Genomic DNA, 14612 nt, shown 5'->3' on the forward strand with positions numbered 1-14612 from the left:
TTAAGGCTAATGATCATAATTTCATTGCTTTTTGGAGTTTGAGTGGCAGTAAATTAATAGGTTTGGGAGTTTTCAGATCATGTCTAAGCAGCCTTAATGGGACATGTGAAACCATAAGATTTTTTTTTCTTTGGAGTTTCATAGCTTTTCATTCTTTAAAATGTATTAACTATCAGGGTTTGGTCTGGGCCACCTGCAGGGAAGAAGGGCAACAAAATAGTACACTAATGCAGGTGGAAGAGGGGACAGCACACAAGAGGTTGGTTTGGGAGGTGCAGAGTGCGAGACAGCTGTAGGTGCGTGGGGTAGCGGCAGTAGCGGTGGTGCAGAGCAGTGGCAGCGGTGCAGTGCAAAGGGGGAATCAGTGGGCGACAGAGGGCTCACTGGTAGTGTGTATGCACCCGAGAAAATCAAATCAATAAGTCACAGATGTGTATGCATGTGTGAGTACATGTGTGTGTGCATGTATGTTTTAATAAAATTATACTTTTATATGGTGTGTGTGTTGTGTGTTTTTTTAATATTGCTTTTGTTGTGGAACTACAGCTACCAGCATGCCCGTAATGCCCCGCATGCTGATACTTGTGGTTCTCCAAGTACCAGCATGCGGGGGAGGCTTGCTGAGAACTGTAGTTCCACAGCAATAGACAATATTTTAAATTGAATTGCACCACACTTTACACAATCAACCCGGGATACACTACCCAGGGGTGCCTGGATAGCCCCGGGCTATCAGCCTGGGCCGGGGGTGCCCTGGAGAGGGGGACCCCTTTATTGGGGGGGTCCCAAACTCCCCAGGGATCCCCAGCCTGGGCTGACTAGTGGTCAGGGGTGATGCTGCAGCTGGCGGGCCTGGTGAAAGGGCTCCCTTGGCTGTGGCATCACCCCCCTGCTAGAAAGGGTCCGGTGCTGATTCTGGGAAATACAAGGGGGGCCCTATGCATTTTTTTGTCCTGTATTTCCAGAACCAGGACTGGCTCAGAGCCCGGTGTTGGTTGCACTAAATACGGGGGACCCCCTACGTCAGGGGTCAGGGAAATTTTTTACCCTTTGCCCCAAAATAAATTTAGATACGCCGAAGTTACCCCCTTGATTTGAAAGGAAGGAAATCATATAGTAGTGCCCCATATAATGCCCCTGTAGTAGTGCCCCCATATAATGCCCCTGTAGTAGTGCCCCCATATAGTGCCCCTGTAGTAGTGCCCCCATATAGTTCCCCTGTAGCAGTGCCCCCATATAATGCCCCTGTAGAAATGCCCCATATAGTGCCCCTGTAGTAGAGCCCCCATATAATTCCCCTGTAGCAGTGCCCCAATATAATGCCCCTTTAGTAGTGCCCCATTATAGTGCCCCTGTAGTAGTGCCCCCATATAATGCCCATGTAGCAGTTCCCCAATATAATGCAGTGCCCCATATAGTGCCCCTGTAGTAGAGCCCCATATAATGCCCCTGTAGCAGAGCCCCCATATAATGCCCCTTTAGTAGTGCCCCTGTAGTAGCGCCCCCATATAATGCCCCTTTAGTAGTGCCCCCATATAATGCCCCTGTAGTAGTGCCCCCATATAATGCCTCTGTAGCAGTGCCCCAATATAATGCCCGTGTAGCAGTGCCCCATATAGTGCCCTTGTAGTAGAGCCCCCATATAAAGACCCTGTGGCAATGCCCCCATATAATGCCCCTGTAGCAGTGCCCCTGTAGTAGTGCCCCCATATAATGTCCCTTTAGTAGTGCCCCCAGGGCCCGGCTCTAGGGGTGTTCGACCAGTGCGGTCGCACAGGGGCGCCACCCGTAGAGGGGCGGCACCCCTCCCCAGCATCCCAATTTCAGTACTGTCCCGCTGTTCCTCCTGCGGGCCGAAGTGGCCCACGGGTGGTCAAATCGGGAGGCTGGGGACCCCCACCGCCACAGCTGTGCGGTGGTGCCGGACCCCCGGAGAGTGAATGGATGCCGCGCGCATGTGCGTGGCAACCATTCATTGACGGGAGAGGCTGGGGGAAGCCCAGCCAATGACGGTGGGCTTTACCCCCAGCCTGACGTTATTTGAAGGCGTGCCGTGCGGGCACGCCTCTAAATAACATCACATAGGCGGCGTTGCCACACCCCCAAATTCGGTCGCACGTGGAAAAGCCATCTCGAGGGCCGGCACAGGGTGCTCCGAACCCTGGAGTCGGCCCTGAGTGCCCCCATATAGTGCCCCTGTAGTAGTGAACCCATATAGTGCCGCTTGTACAAAGAAAAAGAAAACACCTTAATCCCCGCTCCTGCATCCACCGCCATCCTGTCTGCCCGGCTGCTCCTCAGAACTATGGGAGAGACGTCATGACGCCTCTCCCATAGTGCACATGGGGAGAGCCGGAAGCTGGAGTTCAGAAGAGAACTCCAGCCTCTGGCTAATGCGGCGCTGCATGGAAGGAGCCGGGTGCCTACTGGTAATAACATCTCAGTATGCGTCCGGGTTAGAGCCTCCCTGCCGGCGCCAGTGACCTCCATTCCTGGGGGTAATGGATGGACAGCCGGGCATGCAATGATTAATATACATGCCCGGCTGTCCGTCCATTACCCCCAGGAATTAAATTTTTACCCCATTTGGGGTCATTTACCCCTGTTCCCCAACCAGTGCCCTACGTCATTTGTCCCCCATATTTTGGCAATCAGGACTGGTTATGAAAAGCCTGGTGCTGGTTGTGCTTCATACGGGGGACCCTGTATTTAGCGCAACCAGTACTTTGGGCTCCATAGCCCGGGGCTGGTTGTTTTTTTGGGAAGGGGGCCCGCGCCATTTTTTTTTTTACACAGAGGCACAGGCGGGTCTCACTGACCCGTCCATGCTTCTGTGTTTGTTTTTTAAACACAGATTCAAGTATCACGGAATTTCCAGACCCAAGCTTGCATCTGTGTGCTGCCACCTCTCTCGGGTCCTAATGCCTGCACCACCGCCGCCCGCACCACCGCCGCCGCCAATGTCTGCAACCGTCCTCGGTTCCCGGCCACAGCTAATGCCAACTAACCCCTACCCCCTCTCCCCCGCATCCCGGCCACAGCAAACGCCGGCTTCCTGCCCCCCCCCAGTCCCGGCCCCCGCTACCGCCCACATACAACGGCCATCTTGCTGCACACAATTGAAGCCACTACACTTGCTGGACGCTCCTACTGAGGCTGCGCACAAGTTGAAAAGTCCCATCTCTACAATGGCACATTCTTGAGGTAATAGTTTAAAAACTGTAACTTTCTAATTTACCTGAACCCCAAAAGCACGTAACCTGGCACAATAGCTACCTAATAAAACAAACCCCAAGTCTAAATTCCACCCCTACCCTGAGTTTTGCCTTCCCAAAAAACCCCCATAGACTACAGCAGAAAAGTGGTCCTAACTGAGAATGTCAGAAAAATGTGACAGTTGGAGCTTTAGATTACTCCCATGTCCTCATTTTTTATGTTTATGCCCTGAAATTTGGCATGCAGCACCATGGGACAGTTCTACCCAGTCATACCAAATTTCAACTCTGTGCCTCCTATAGTTTTTGAGGTGTAGCCCCTTAAACACCCTGCCCCCCCTTCGGAATTCTCTATGGAGAAATCTGGTTTTTTAGATGCAGCCTTAATATAAGGGCACAACTGTGCCCTTATAATTATTAGGGGTGGGGAGGCAAGAGGGCTTTCTTTTGGTGACAATTTGGAATAATCACATTTTCTTATTTAATATACACTACAAGTACCCTTTAAGAAAAAAAATCATTACAAAATGTAAATCGAAATTTTTAATCAATATATTGTTCAGGAAGTTCTTCCCAACACTGTTGCAGAAATTCCCACACATTTGTTGCACTTGTAGGTTGCTTTGCCTTCATCCTTCTGTCCAGTTCATCCTACACCAGCTTGATAGATACCAGGCTGGCCATTCCATGATTGAAGCCTACCATATTGTTGTTTTCCTAAAAAGTTAGTTCTGACATGCCTGGAGGTATGGTTTGGGTCATTACCTTGCTGTAGAATGAACCACCGTAAAATGCTATGGTACCCCATTTGGTTCAGGGTACAAGTCACTCTGTCCAAGTCACTGACTCAGGATCCAGCAAAAGAGCCCCAGACCATCACACTTCCTTCTCCATGTTTGACAGTTGGTGTAAAAGGGGTTTAATCACTAAGCAGCGTCTTCAGTGGCGTATCTATAATGGGTGCAGTGTGTGCGGGGCACAAGGGCCCCCTGGACCGCACACACTGAACCCATATTATTTTATACTTACCTGTCCGTGGTCCCACGTCGGGTATCTGCGCTACTCAGAACACCGGAAAATGGCCGCCGCGGCCATTTTCTGGTGTTCTGTGCATGCGCAGTAGTCTCCGGGCACTAGAGTGTGCCCGGAGTCTACTGCGCATGCACAGAACGCCAGAAAAATGTCCGAAACTGCCATTTTTCTGCGTTCTGCGCACGCGCAGTAGACTCCGGAGTCTACTAAGGCTCCGGTGGCTGGCTAGCCGCATCAGTCGGCTGCCGGCCATCGGGGAGAGAGGAGGGGGCCCCTCCACAGGGAGTGCACATGGGCCCCCTCCTCTCTTAAGATGCGTCTTGTATATGCTGCCATTTCCCGGCGTGTTTTGCTATTAAAAGCATTGATATTTAAAATGTTTGGCTTAAATCCGCCAGGAAGCAGCGACTTTTAGTAAATAAAATGCACACACTGAGGAGCTATCGTTTCACCTACTCAGTGGACTACCTTTGTACCATTTCAGGTTATTCACTGGACTTGAGTGTGGCGGTTTTAAAACTTTTGACCAGTAGTGTACATTGAAATATATGCAAAAGAAGAGAAAGAGAAACATAAACCAATAAAGGTTGTTCCCGTAATTAGGCCATTGCCATTAGTATGCCTCATTAATAAGCAGTTTGAAAATGTATACAGAATGTATATTGGCTTATGGTGGTCTGAGGTCTGATACCTATATTATTGCGTGGAGAAGCGATGTGATATGGCCTACTTTCAGCTGAGTAACTAGAACTTTGTGGCCCCATAGCAACATTTTAAAGAATCCTCTTCAACACACACATGCCTGGGTGTGCTCTGCAAGGGAGTGGGTCATAATAACAATTCATTCAATACTGTGATCCCACAGCAATACTGGAGGAAATATCTCCATATGTAGGGAATGGGGCCTTTAACCTTCTTATTGCCAGATCACCAAGTGTGGCTAAAGCCGATTCTCATTACCAAGTTACTAATAGAAGGGGTGCACCCTGAGAGCGGCAGTGTAACCCCCTCAGTCTACACTCCACTATGATGGGGCCAGGTACAAGGAACAGGACCCCTGTAGTCCTGACAGCATTTTGGAATATCAAGGCTTGTGGATACTATTCATACACTTTTGTGACTGATAACTGACTGTTGATTACAGAGCTAAAGTTAGTATATATGTATGGTATTATAATAATAAATGCTAATGTAATAATTTTTAATATTAAGTAAATGTAATATTTGTTTTTGACATTAACTGATTCATGGATTTCTTACTATTAGTAATATTAACACAAATATATTTATCTAATTTTCTACCTGGAGCAGCACATTCCAATCAACATCAGACCTTTTATATTGTAAAATGTATTTATATATTTTGTGAGGCTTTATATATTTTTAGGCATCTCAAAACTTTTATTTTTATTTTTGCCATCATATAGAAACATGGTGACAAGATACAGATTTGGGGACATAAATACTATGATCAAGTGTTTTTTTTTTGTTTGTTTGTTTTTGAAAGGCAATAATATTTAAATTGGTTGCTCATTATCTCCTGATCCCCCAACCCCTTTCACCAATCAGCTTCCACCCCTCCTCCTCAGCTCAAACATTCACCATGGGCCTGGACTTTGCCTGCTTTGCCCTGCAGTAACAGCATGGACAGACCGATTGGTCACATTGCAACCAGTAATATCTTGAGTTGGTACCCTGAGAGGGGGGAACCGCTGTGAAAGCCCCATATGACACCATTATCAATCTGGCTCTGGGGCAGGCCCATTAGCCACTGCACACCCTGCACCCACTATACTGTAGTTACGCCTCTGTCTACTTTGCTGCCATGACAGATTCTCTAAATGGGTGCAGCAATGTTACTGCTACATAAGCGGGGAACGGGATGCACCCCAAGGGAAAGACAAATTAATACATTGGTAAACAATATGATAATTGAAGACATGGAAGAAAGGCAACACACTGACTAATGTAGTACAATATAATTCACTATTTGTTTAGCTTTAGATTTTCTTTACATTGAATGTGGTTATATTTTGTGAGCCAACTTATATATAAGGAGGTGCTTTGTATAAGCAAACATGTGGTGTTCATGGCAAACATCTAAAATCTTATGGGAGGTAAATCATACATATAAAAACAAAATTCAGAAAACCTGATCTAGATTAGTACTACATTTTTACCTGTGTAATGTAAACAATCTTTCTAATATTTTAGCTACAGTACCATCCCCTTTCACCACAACCTATAACAGGCCACTGTTCAGAACTAACCTCAGCTGGTGAGGTTGGAGAGGTAACCACCAAATGTCCCTCACTGACAAATTTCAGAAAGAGAGGTGAAAACAGCTTCTAAAATCAGCTCTGCCCAATCAGCGCCTTAGGAATTTCCATAGACGTGTTTTGTTTGGGAAAGGTAGATGGTAATTACAAAAATAAATGTAACTTTAAATATGTTTATCTATAAAATAAAAAATGTACATTGTCATTCAAATCCCACTTACCAAACTATCATACACTGATTTCCATCCATCTTTCAGCCTCATAAAATCCTTGCGAATTCCTTTGAAACTCAAGCTGGAATCTAAGCGGCATATTTCATCCCATGATTTCTGGGGTAACCAGGTGCATGGATTGGAGTGTGGATTGTCTAGTCCTATGCCTCCAGTTAGTAAAAACATCCATTCTCCTTTATCAATCTAGAACAATACCATTAGCACATTGAGCAGCCAAAATGAACAGATTCATTATTGTTTAAGTTAAAACAGGGAAGCATGCCTTGTAGCTTAAAGCTACAAATGGGTATAAACACAAATTCTTCCACTTACTAAGAGCACAAACCTTTGCTTAGGGTTTTACATTCGTATTTTATCTTATACGTTCCAATTCCACGCAAATGTTTCAATTCTCTTATGCACCCAGTTGGTATTAAAATTATTTGCTTGCAAATAATGGTTGCTGTTTTTATATTATGTCAGCTGATATTTTATGTGTAATAATGTATCAATGTACTTTGAAAAACATAGTAAAGCACAACGGAATATGCTGGCACTATACAATTAAATGTTAAGGCCGGTACACACTAAACGATGTCTAGTGTGTACCGATCTCGTAAGTGACGGCACTGGCAGGGTGCCGGCATCGGCAAATGCATACACACTTGTCGATGCCGGAAGCGACAGTAGGGGCCATGCTTCATTGGGCTGCATGGCCCCTGCTGACAATATCTCCCATCAGACCTGCACGCAGGTCCGATGGACGATTTCGCTGACGACGCATGGAAGCGCGCATAGTCAGTGACATTGAGGGTACGCACTAGACGATGTGCCCGATATCGAATTCGAATTATAAATGAATTAGAGTGAATAGCTACCTTACAATTAATGTTACATTCAGGATGCAAATAATACATGAAAAACTAAATAATAGTCAGCATTAAGCTTTTTTATCCCAGTAAATAAATAGCACTAAAATTACCCCAAGATTCTATTTGTAAGGTATATACACAGGTATCATGCTGCTTAGAATGCAAATAAACCACGCTTGGCTCAAAGAAGGATTATGGGCCTGATTCAGCAAGGATCGCAACTGCGAATGCAACAGTGATTACGCACGCAGTCTCACTGCGATAGTATACTAATCCATTGCGATCGCTATGCCGCCGCAGCACTACATAAGTGTCGAAGTCGAATAATTGCATGCGACCGCAATTCAACTGTTATCGGACGATCTGGTCGTCCGCTGCCCGATTTAGGTTGGTACAATCCACGCTGTAACATTGCGTGAGCACGCACCCAGTGTGCGCACGTATCCACTCATTTGCACGACACTAAATAGTGAATAATATACAACACTCTCACACTGACAAACACAATATTCATGCAGGGTTTAGTTAGTAACCAGAAACAGCTTCTGTATACATGTTTGAGAAAAGTAATTAAAAAACAATACACCAGGACACTGTGAGTGTTTTACATATAAATTGGGAAGCCCCGCATAGACAAGTATGGCTGTGGCAATTGAAATATAACCCAGACATTGATATGCACAATTGAATTTGTCTGAATTAACAATGGTCAGAGGTTTTGCTTACCAGACGCAGTGGCAACGACAATCAGCTAGGGGTCCCCACCCTGCTTGAAAGTGAACCTAGCTGTTTGTAACACCTCGCATTATAGTTTTAAAAATATGTTAGTAAGGGATAATATATATATATATATATATATATATTAAATCCATCATAAATAGCCTTACATGCATAAAACACACACACATAGACTTACATGCATAAACACCGCACATTACGCACAGTTGCGTTGTTTATCATAAGCACTGTACAAATAAACGCACCACACATATTAGCAACTTTATGCAATATTCTCTTACACTTACACATACACAAATTACATAAAACGGTTCTGCAGTAATAAAGGTTATTACCCAAAGTGTTATTTATATATTTGCAATGATGTGGAGTGCATGTTATATGATATTTATGGTTTAGTACATAATAAGTAGATCATGTTTGGTGCCATTCTGATCCGCTGTGTATTAGCAGATCTCCAGTACTAACGGTGGGGAAATCGCTACAAGCATCTGCAAGTTATGAACTATAGGGAATTAGGTGATAGAATGTACAATGTATGAAGTGTTCATTGCTTAGTTATGCGGCAGGAAAAAGTACACAAAGAGCCACTGGGAGGCTGAACTTCTCAAGTACAAACAGACCAATGAACTATGTCGTAACAGAAGACCAAAGAAGAAGAACCAATGAAACAATACCAGCTCATGTCCATTGTATAGCTAATTCCTGAAAGAGTATATATGTGCGCTCTCTGACCCCAGTCTTGAGTCTTCTTGCTGTGCTGTTGATGGAGATTTCTTGCTGATGCAGGTATCTGGGACCAGAGCGCGTGCATATATAACAACTGTACCTTGGGTCTGTATGATTTATTTGCTCTAATTGTCTTTAGATCACAGCGTGCAACTATTTGTACTTTTCTTAAATAATAACTTTTGTGCGTTGGACCACAAGTGCCAAAGTCTGAGAGCATTTATTGGGGTGTGCGACTGGTCATAGCGCTACTTAGAGCCATCTATGTTTAGAGTAGGGGTGTGCACCGGCCACTTTTCGTGTTTTGTGTTTTGGTTTTGGATCTGGATCTTTCTTCGTGTTTTGGATCTGGATTGGTTTTGCCAAAACCAACCTTCCGTGTTTTGGGTTCTGGGTTTTGTGTTTTGGATCTGTATTTTTTTGAAAAAAAGCATAAAAACAGCTAAAATCACAGAATTTGTAGGTTTTTCTGCTCCTATGCTATTATTAACCTCAATAACCTTAATTTCCACTCATTTCCAGTCTATTCTGAACACCTCACACCTCACAATAGTGTTTTTATGTCCAAAAGGTTGCACCGAGGTAGCTGGATGACTATGCTAAGCGACACGAGTGGGTGGCACAAACACGTGACCCATCTAGGCGTGATACTGCAGTGGCAGACAGGATGGCAGTTTGAAAAACTAGGCCCCAAACTGTACATAATGCAAAGAAAAAAAAGAGATGCAAGATGGAATTGTCCTTGGGCCCTCCCACCCACCCTTATGTTGTATAAACAGGACATGCACACTTTAACAAACCAATCATTTCAGCGCCAGGGTCTGCCACACAACTGTGGCTGAAATGATTGGTTCGTTTGGGCCCCCACAAAACAAGCTGGCAATTAATGTGTCCCTGCACAAACTGGCTCTACGGAGGCAAGATGTCATCCTCATCCTCCTCATCCACCGATTCCTCACCCTCTTCAGTGTGTACATCCTCATCCTCACAAAGTATTAACTCGTCCCCACTTGAATCCACCACCACAGGTCCCTCTGTACGTTCTGGAGGCTGGTCTCCCTGGAAGAGCTGATAATTCATTTTGATGAACATCATCTTCTCCACATTCTGTGGAAGCAACCTCCTACGCCTTTCGCTGACAAGGTTCCCGGCTGCACTAAACACTCTTTCGGAGTACACACTGGAGGGGGGGCAACTCAGGTAAAATAGAGCCAGTTTGTACAGGGGCCTCCAAATTGCCTCTTTTTCCTGCCAGTACAGGTATGGACTGTCTGACATGCCTACTTGGATGCTGTCACCGATGTAATCCTCCACCATTCTGTCAATGGTGACAGTATCATATGCAGTGACAGTAGACATGTCAGAAATTGTTGCCAGGTCCTTCAGTCCGGACCAGATGTCCAAACTTGGTCCTGCCTGCCCTGCATCACTGCCAGCGGGTTGCTTAGGATACCTAAGTTTTTTCCTGGCAGCCCCAGTTGCGGGAGAAAATGAAGAAGGAGCTGTTGACGTGTCACGTTCCGCTTCAGCTGACAGTGTGTTCACCAGCAGGTCTTTGCACCTCTGCAGGCTTGTGTCGGCCAGAAAGAGAGACACCACATAGGCTTTAAACCTAGGATCGAGCACGGTGGCCAAAATGTAGTGGTCTGATTTCAACAGATTGACCACCCTGGAATCCTGGCAAAGCGAATGAAGGGCTTCATCCACAAGTCCCACATGCCGAGCACAATCGCTCCGTCTTAGCTCCTCCTTCACTTTCTCCAGCTGCTTCTGCAAAAGCCTGATGAGGGGAATGACCTGACTCAAGCTGGCAGTGTCTGAACTGACTTCACGTGTGGCAAGTTCGAAGGGCTGGAGAACCTTGCACAACACGGAAATCATTCTCCACTGCGCTTGAGTCAGGTGCATACCCCCTCCTTTGCCTATGTCATAGGTGGATGTATAGGCTTGAATGCCTTTTGCTGCTCCTCCATCCTCTGAAGCATATAGAGGGTTGAGTTCCACCGCGTCACAACCTCTTGCTTCAGGTGATGGCGGGGCAGGTTCAAGAGTGTTTGCTGGCGCTCCAGTCTTCGGCACGCAGTCGCTGAATGGCGAAAGTGGCCTGAAATTTTTCGGGCCACCCAAAGCGTCTCCTGCACGCCCCTGTCGCTTTCAGAAAATTCTGCACCACCAAGTTTATTGTGTGAGCAAAACATGGGACGTGCTGGAATTTGCCTAGATGTAATGCCCGCACAATATTGGTGGCGTTGTCAGATATCACAAATCCCCAGGAGAGTCTAAGTGGGGTAAGCCACTGGGCGATGATTTCCCTCAGTTTCTCTAAGAGGTTGTCGGCGGTGTGCCTCTTACTGAAACCGGTGATACACAGCGTAGCCTGCCTTGGAACGAGCTGGCGTTTCTGAGATGCTGCGACTGGTGATGCTGCTGCTGTTGCTGCGTAAGGTGATACATCTACCCAGTGGGCTGTCACAGTCATATAGTCCTTAGTCTGCCCTGTTCCACTTGTCCACATGTCCGTGGTTAAGTGGACATTGGGTACAACGGCATTTTTCAGGACACTGAGGACACTTTTTCTGACGTTTCTGTACAGTCTCGGTATCGCCTGCCTAGTGAAGTGGAATCTAGACGGGATTTGGAACCGGGGACACACTACCTCCAGCAATTGTCTAAATCCCACTGCACTAATGGCGGATACCGGACGCACATCTAACACCAACATAGCAGTCAAGGCCTCAGTTATACGTTTTGCTTCAGGATGACTGCTGTCGTACTTCATCCTCCTCGCTAAAGACTGTTGGAGGGTCAATTGTTTAGTAAAAGTAGTGGTGTTCCTACTTCCTCTCTGGGATGATGAACGACTCCCAGCAGCAGCAGCGGCAGCAGGAGGCGTAGCAATGCAGGATCCTCCGGAGGAATCCCGGATAGGAGAGTCAGTCATGCCAGTGACATGGCCTGCAGGACTACTTCCGATCCTGACTAAGGAGGAAATTGACGAGGAGGGAGTTGACGGTGTGGTTTGCAGGCGCTTGGATACAACAGGACAACGGGATTTAGGTGTCCCTGGACTGCTTACGGTCTTAGCCAAAGTTTCTGAACTTGACAGTAACTTATTATGAACACGCTGCAGGTGCCGTATAAGGGAGGATGTTCCTAGGTGGTTAACGTCCCTACCCCTACTTATTCCACCTTTACATAAGGTACATATGGCAAGACAGTTGTTGTCCGGATTTGGATAGAAATATTGCCAGACCAAAGAGGTGGAATGTTTGGTCTTCTGCCCAGGCATGACCGTGATGGGCTTTTTCATCCCACGGACAACAACTGTCTCCCCCGGAGCCTGATTTAAACAAACCACATCACCATCAGAATCCTCCTCGCCAACTTCCTCCTCAGCGCCAGCTACACCAGTATCCTCATCCTGTTGTACTTCAACAGTGACATCTTCAATTTGCATATCAGCAAGTGGACTGTGGGTGCTCCTTTCAGCACTTGCAGGGGGCGTGCAAATGGTGGAAAGAGCCACCTCTTCCCGTCCAGTGCTGGGAAGGTCAGGCATCGCAACCACCACCACACTTGGACTCTCCTTGGGGATTTGTGATATCTTCTTAGAAAGCACAGTTCTTCGCTGTGCTTTTGCCAGCTTAACTCTTTTGATTTTTTTAGTGGGAGGAGGACTTCCATCGTCATGTGAAGCTGAACCACTAGTCATGAACATACTAGGGATCGACCTTAGCCGTTCCTTGCCACTCCGTGTCGTAAATGGCATATTGGCAAGTTTACGTTTCTCTTCAGCTGATTTAAATGTTTTTTTCAAGGTCATTTTCCTGAACTTTGTCATTTGGGATTGTATGTGCCCTCTATTATGACATTGGGCATCGGCCTTGGCAGACGACGTTGATGGCATGTTATCGTCTATGTCATGACTAGTGGCAGCAGCTTCAGCACTAGGAGGAAGTGGTTCTTGATCTTTCTCTATTTTATTTTTATCGGAGAAAGTTTGGTCCTCCATTTATGTTATATCGATTTGATATATATGTGCGGCTAAACACAGAAAATATCTTTTTATTTTTGCTGGAGAGTAGTGCACTTTGTGGGTTACACCAGCCTTTAAGAAATGAGCCAGCCGGCTCTTTACTTATGGGACACAGGCGCACGCTTGGCGCTGCTCCTTTGTTGATGCACGTGCGGCTACTGCGCACACAATTCACAAACACAGAAAATAATTTTTTTTTTGGTTTGGACTGGAGTGTACTTTGGTGGTTACAGCACCCTTTAACGGTCAAGCCAGCTGGCCCTTTACTTATGACACAGGCGCACGCTTGGCACTACTTTGTTGATGCACGTGCGGCTACTGCGCACACAATTCACAAACACAGAAAATAATTTTTTTTTTGGTTTGGACTGGAGTGTACTTTGGGGGTTACAGCACCCTTTAACGGTCAAGCCAGCCGGCCCTTTACTTATGACACAGGCGCACGCTTGGCACTACTTTGTTGATGCACGTGCGGCTACTGCGCACACAATTCACAAACACAGAAAATATATTATTTTTTTAGCACTTGGGGGGAGCACCCCTGATGGACAGAGCACCCCCTGGACAACACTACAGCACCCCTTTAGGACTGGGACACTGCACAGGACTTTGGAGTGGACACAGCCCCTATGGAGAACTGACTGCACAACACAGTCCAGCCAGCCCCTATGGACTTTGAAGTAGTGGACACAGCCCTATTAACAACAGCAGCACAGCACAACACAGCCAGCCCCTATGGACTTTGAAGTAGTGGACAACAGCAGCACTACACTACACTACACTACACAGCCCAGCCAGCCCTAACTCCCACCCTCCCTCTTCACTGTCCACAGCCGACTGAGAAAATGGCGCCGACGCGGGTACCTTATATAGGTTCCAAAACCCGCGAGACTCGGAAGGCGGGATGATGACGTTTTGCCTCGATTTCAGATCCGAGTCAGGCGGGAAAAGTCGAGCCTGACTCGGATCGGGGTGGCTCGGGGGGGTTCGGATTTCAGAAATCCGAACCCGCTCACCCCTAGTTTAGAGGTTTATATGCAGGATTGTCTAGAGGTTTATAGGCAGGATTGTAACAAGGTTTAATCAGGATATAACAGTTGGGGGCTCGCAGTGTGAATCACGCTATCTGATACACGGTAACACTCGGTCAGTTGTCTCTCAGCAAAAGGGTGGAGGCGCCATAACAGGAGACGCATTTAGCCATTGCCTGTTACCATTTTGTTGCTGAGAGCGCACTGCCGGTTATTGTGTAAAAAGAGTGCTGATTAGAATCCAGCGACAAGGAAGGAAAAAGTTTGTTTTCCCTCGTTGATAGAATTGTATGTTTAAAAGGGGAAGTCGCATTATTGTGTATACGACCAGTCGCACAATAGCGTACACGTATTTCTGGTAGTGCTGCCAAGTGTTTTGAACAAAGCCGTTGAAATTGCATTGTGTTATTGATAGTTAACATTGTTGTAAGTATCTCGATCACTGTTGCCATACTCTGGGAGAACGTT

At 46.3% G+C, this 14612-nt stretch overlaps 1 protein-coding gene across 1 annotated transcript in view; it reads right to left on the bottom strand.

The window, feature by feature from the left end:
- Nucleotides 1–14612, bottom strand: part of DNAH7 (dynein axonemal heavy chain 7) — a 482851-nt gene that overhangs the window by 120783 nt on the left and 347456 nt on the right. The window contains exon 50 of the mRNA XM_088451023.1: nt 6748–6942. Within this exon, the coding sequence (XP_088307149.1) occupies nt 6748–6942 (195 nt within the window). The remainder of the gene's footprint in view (nt 1–6747; nt 6943–14612) is intronic.

The sequence above is a fragment of the Taudactylus pleione genome, unplaced genomic scaffold, assembly GCF_031769625.1.
Source record: "Taudactylus pleione unplaced genomic scaffold, aTauple2 ptg000536l, whole genome shotgun sequence".
Taxonomy (NCBI): Eukaryota; Metazoa; Chordata; class Amphibia; order Anura; family Myobatrachidae; genus Taudactylus; species Taudactylus pleione.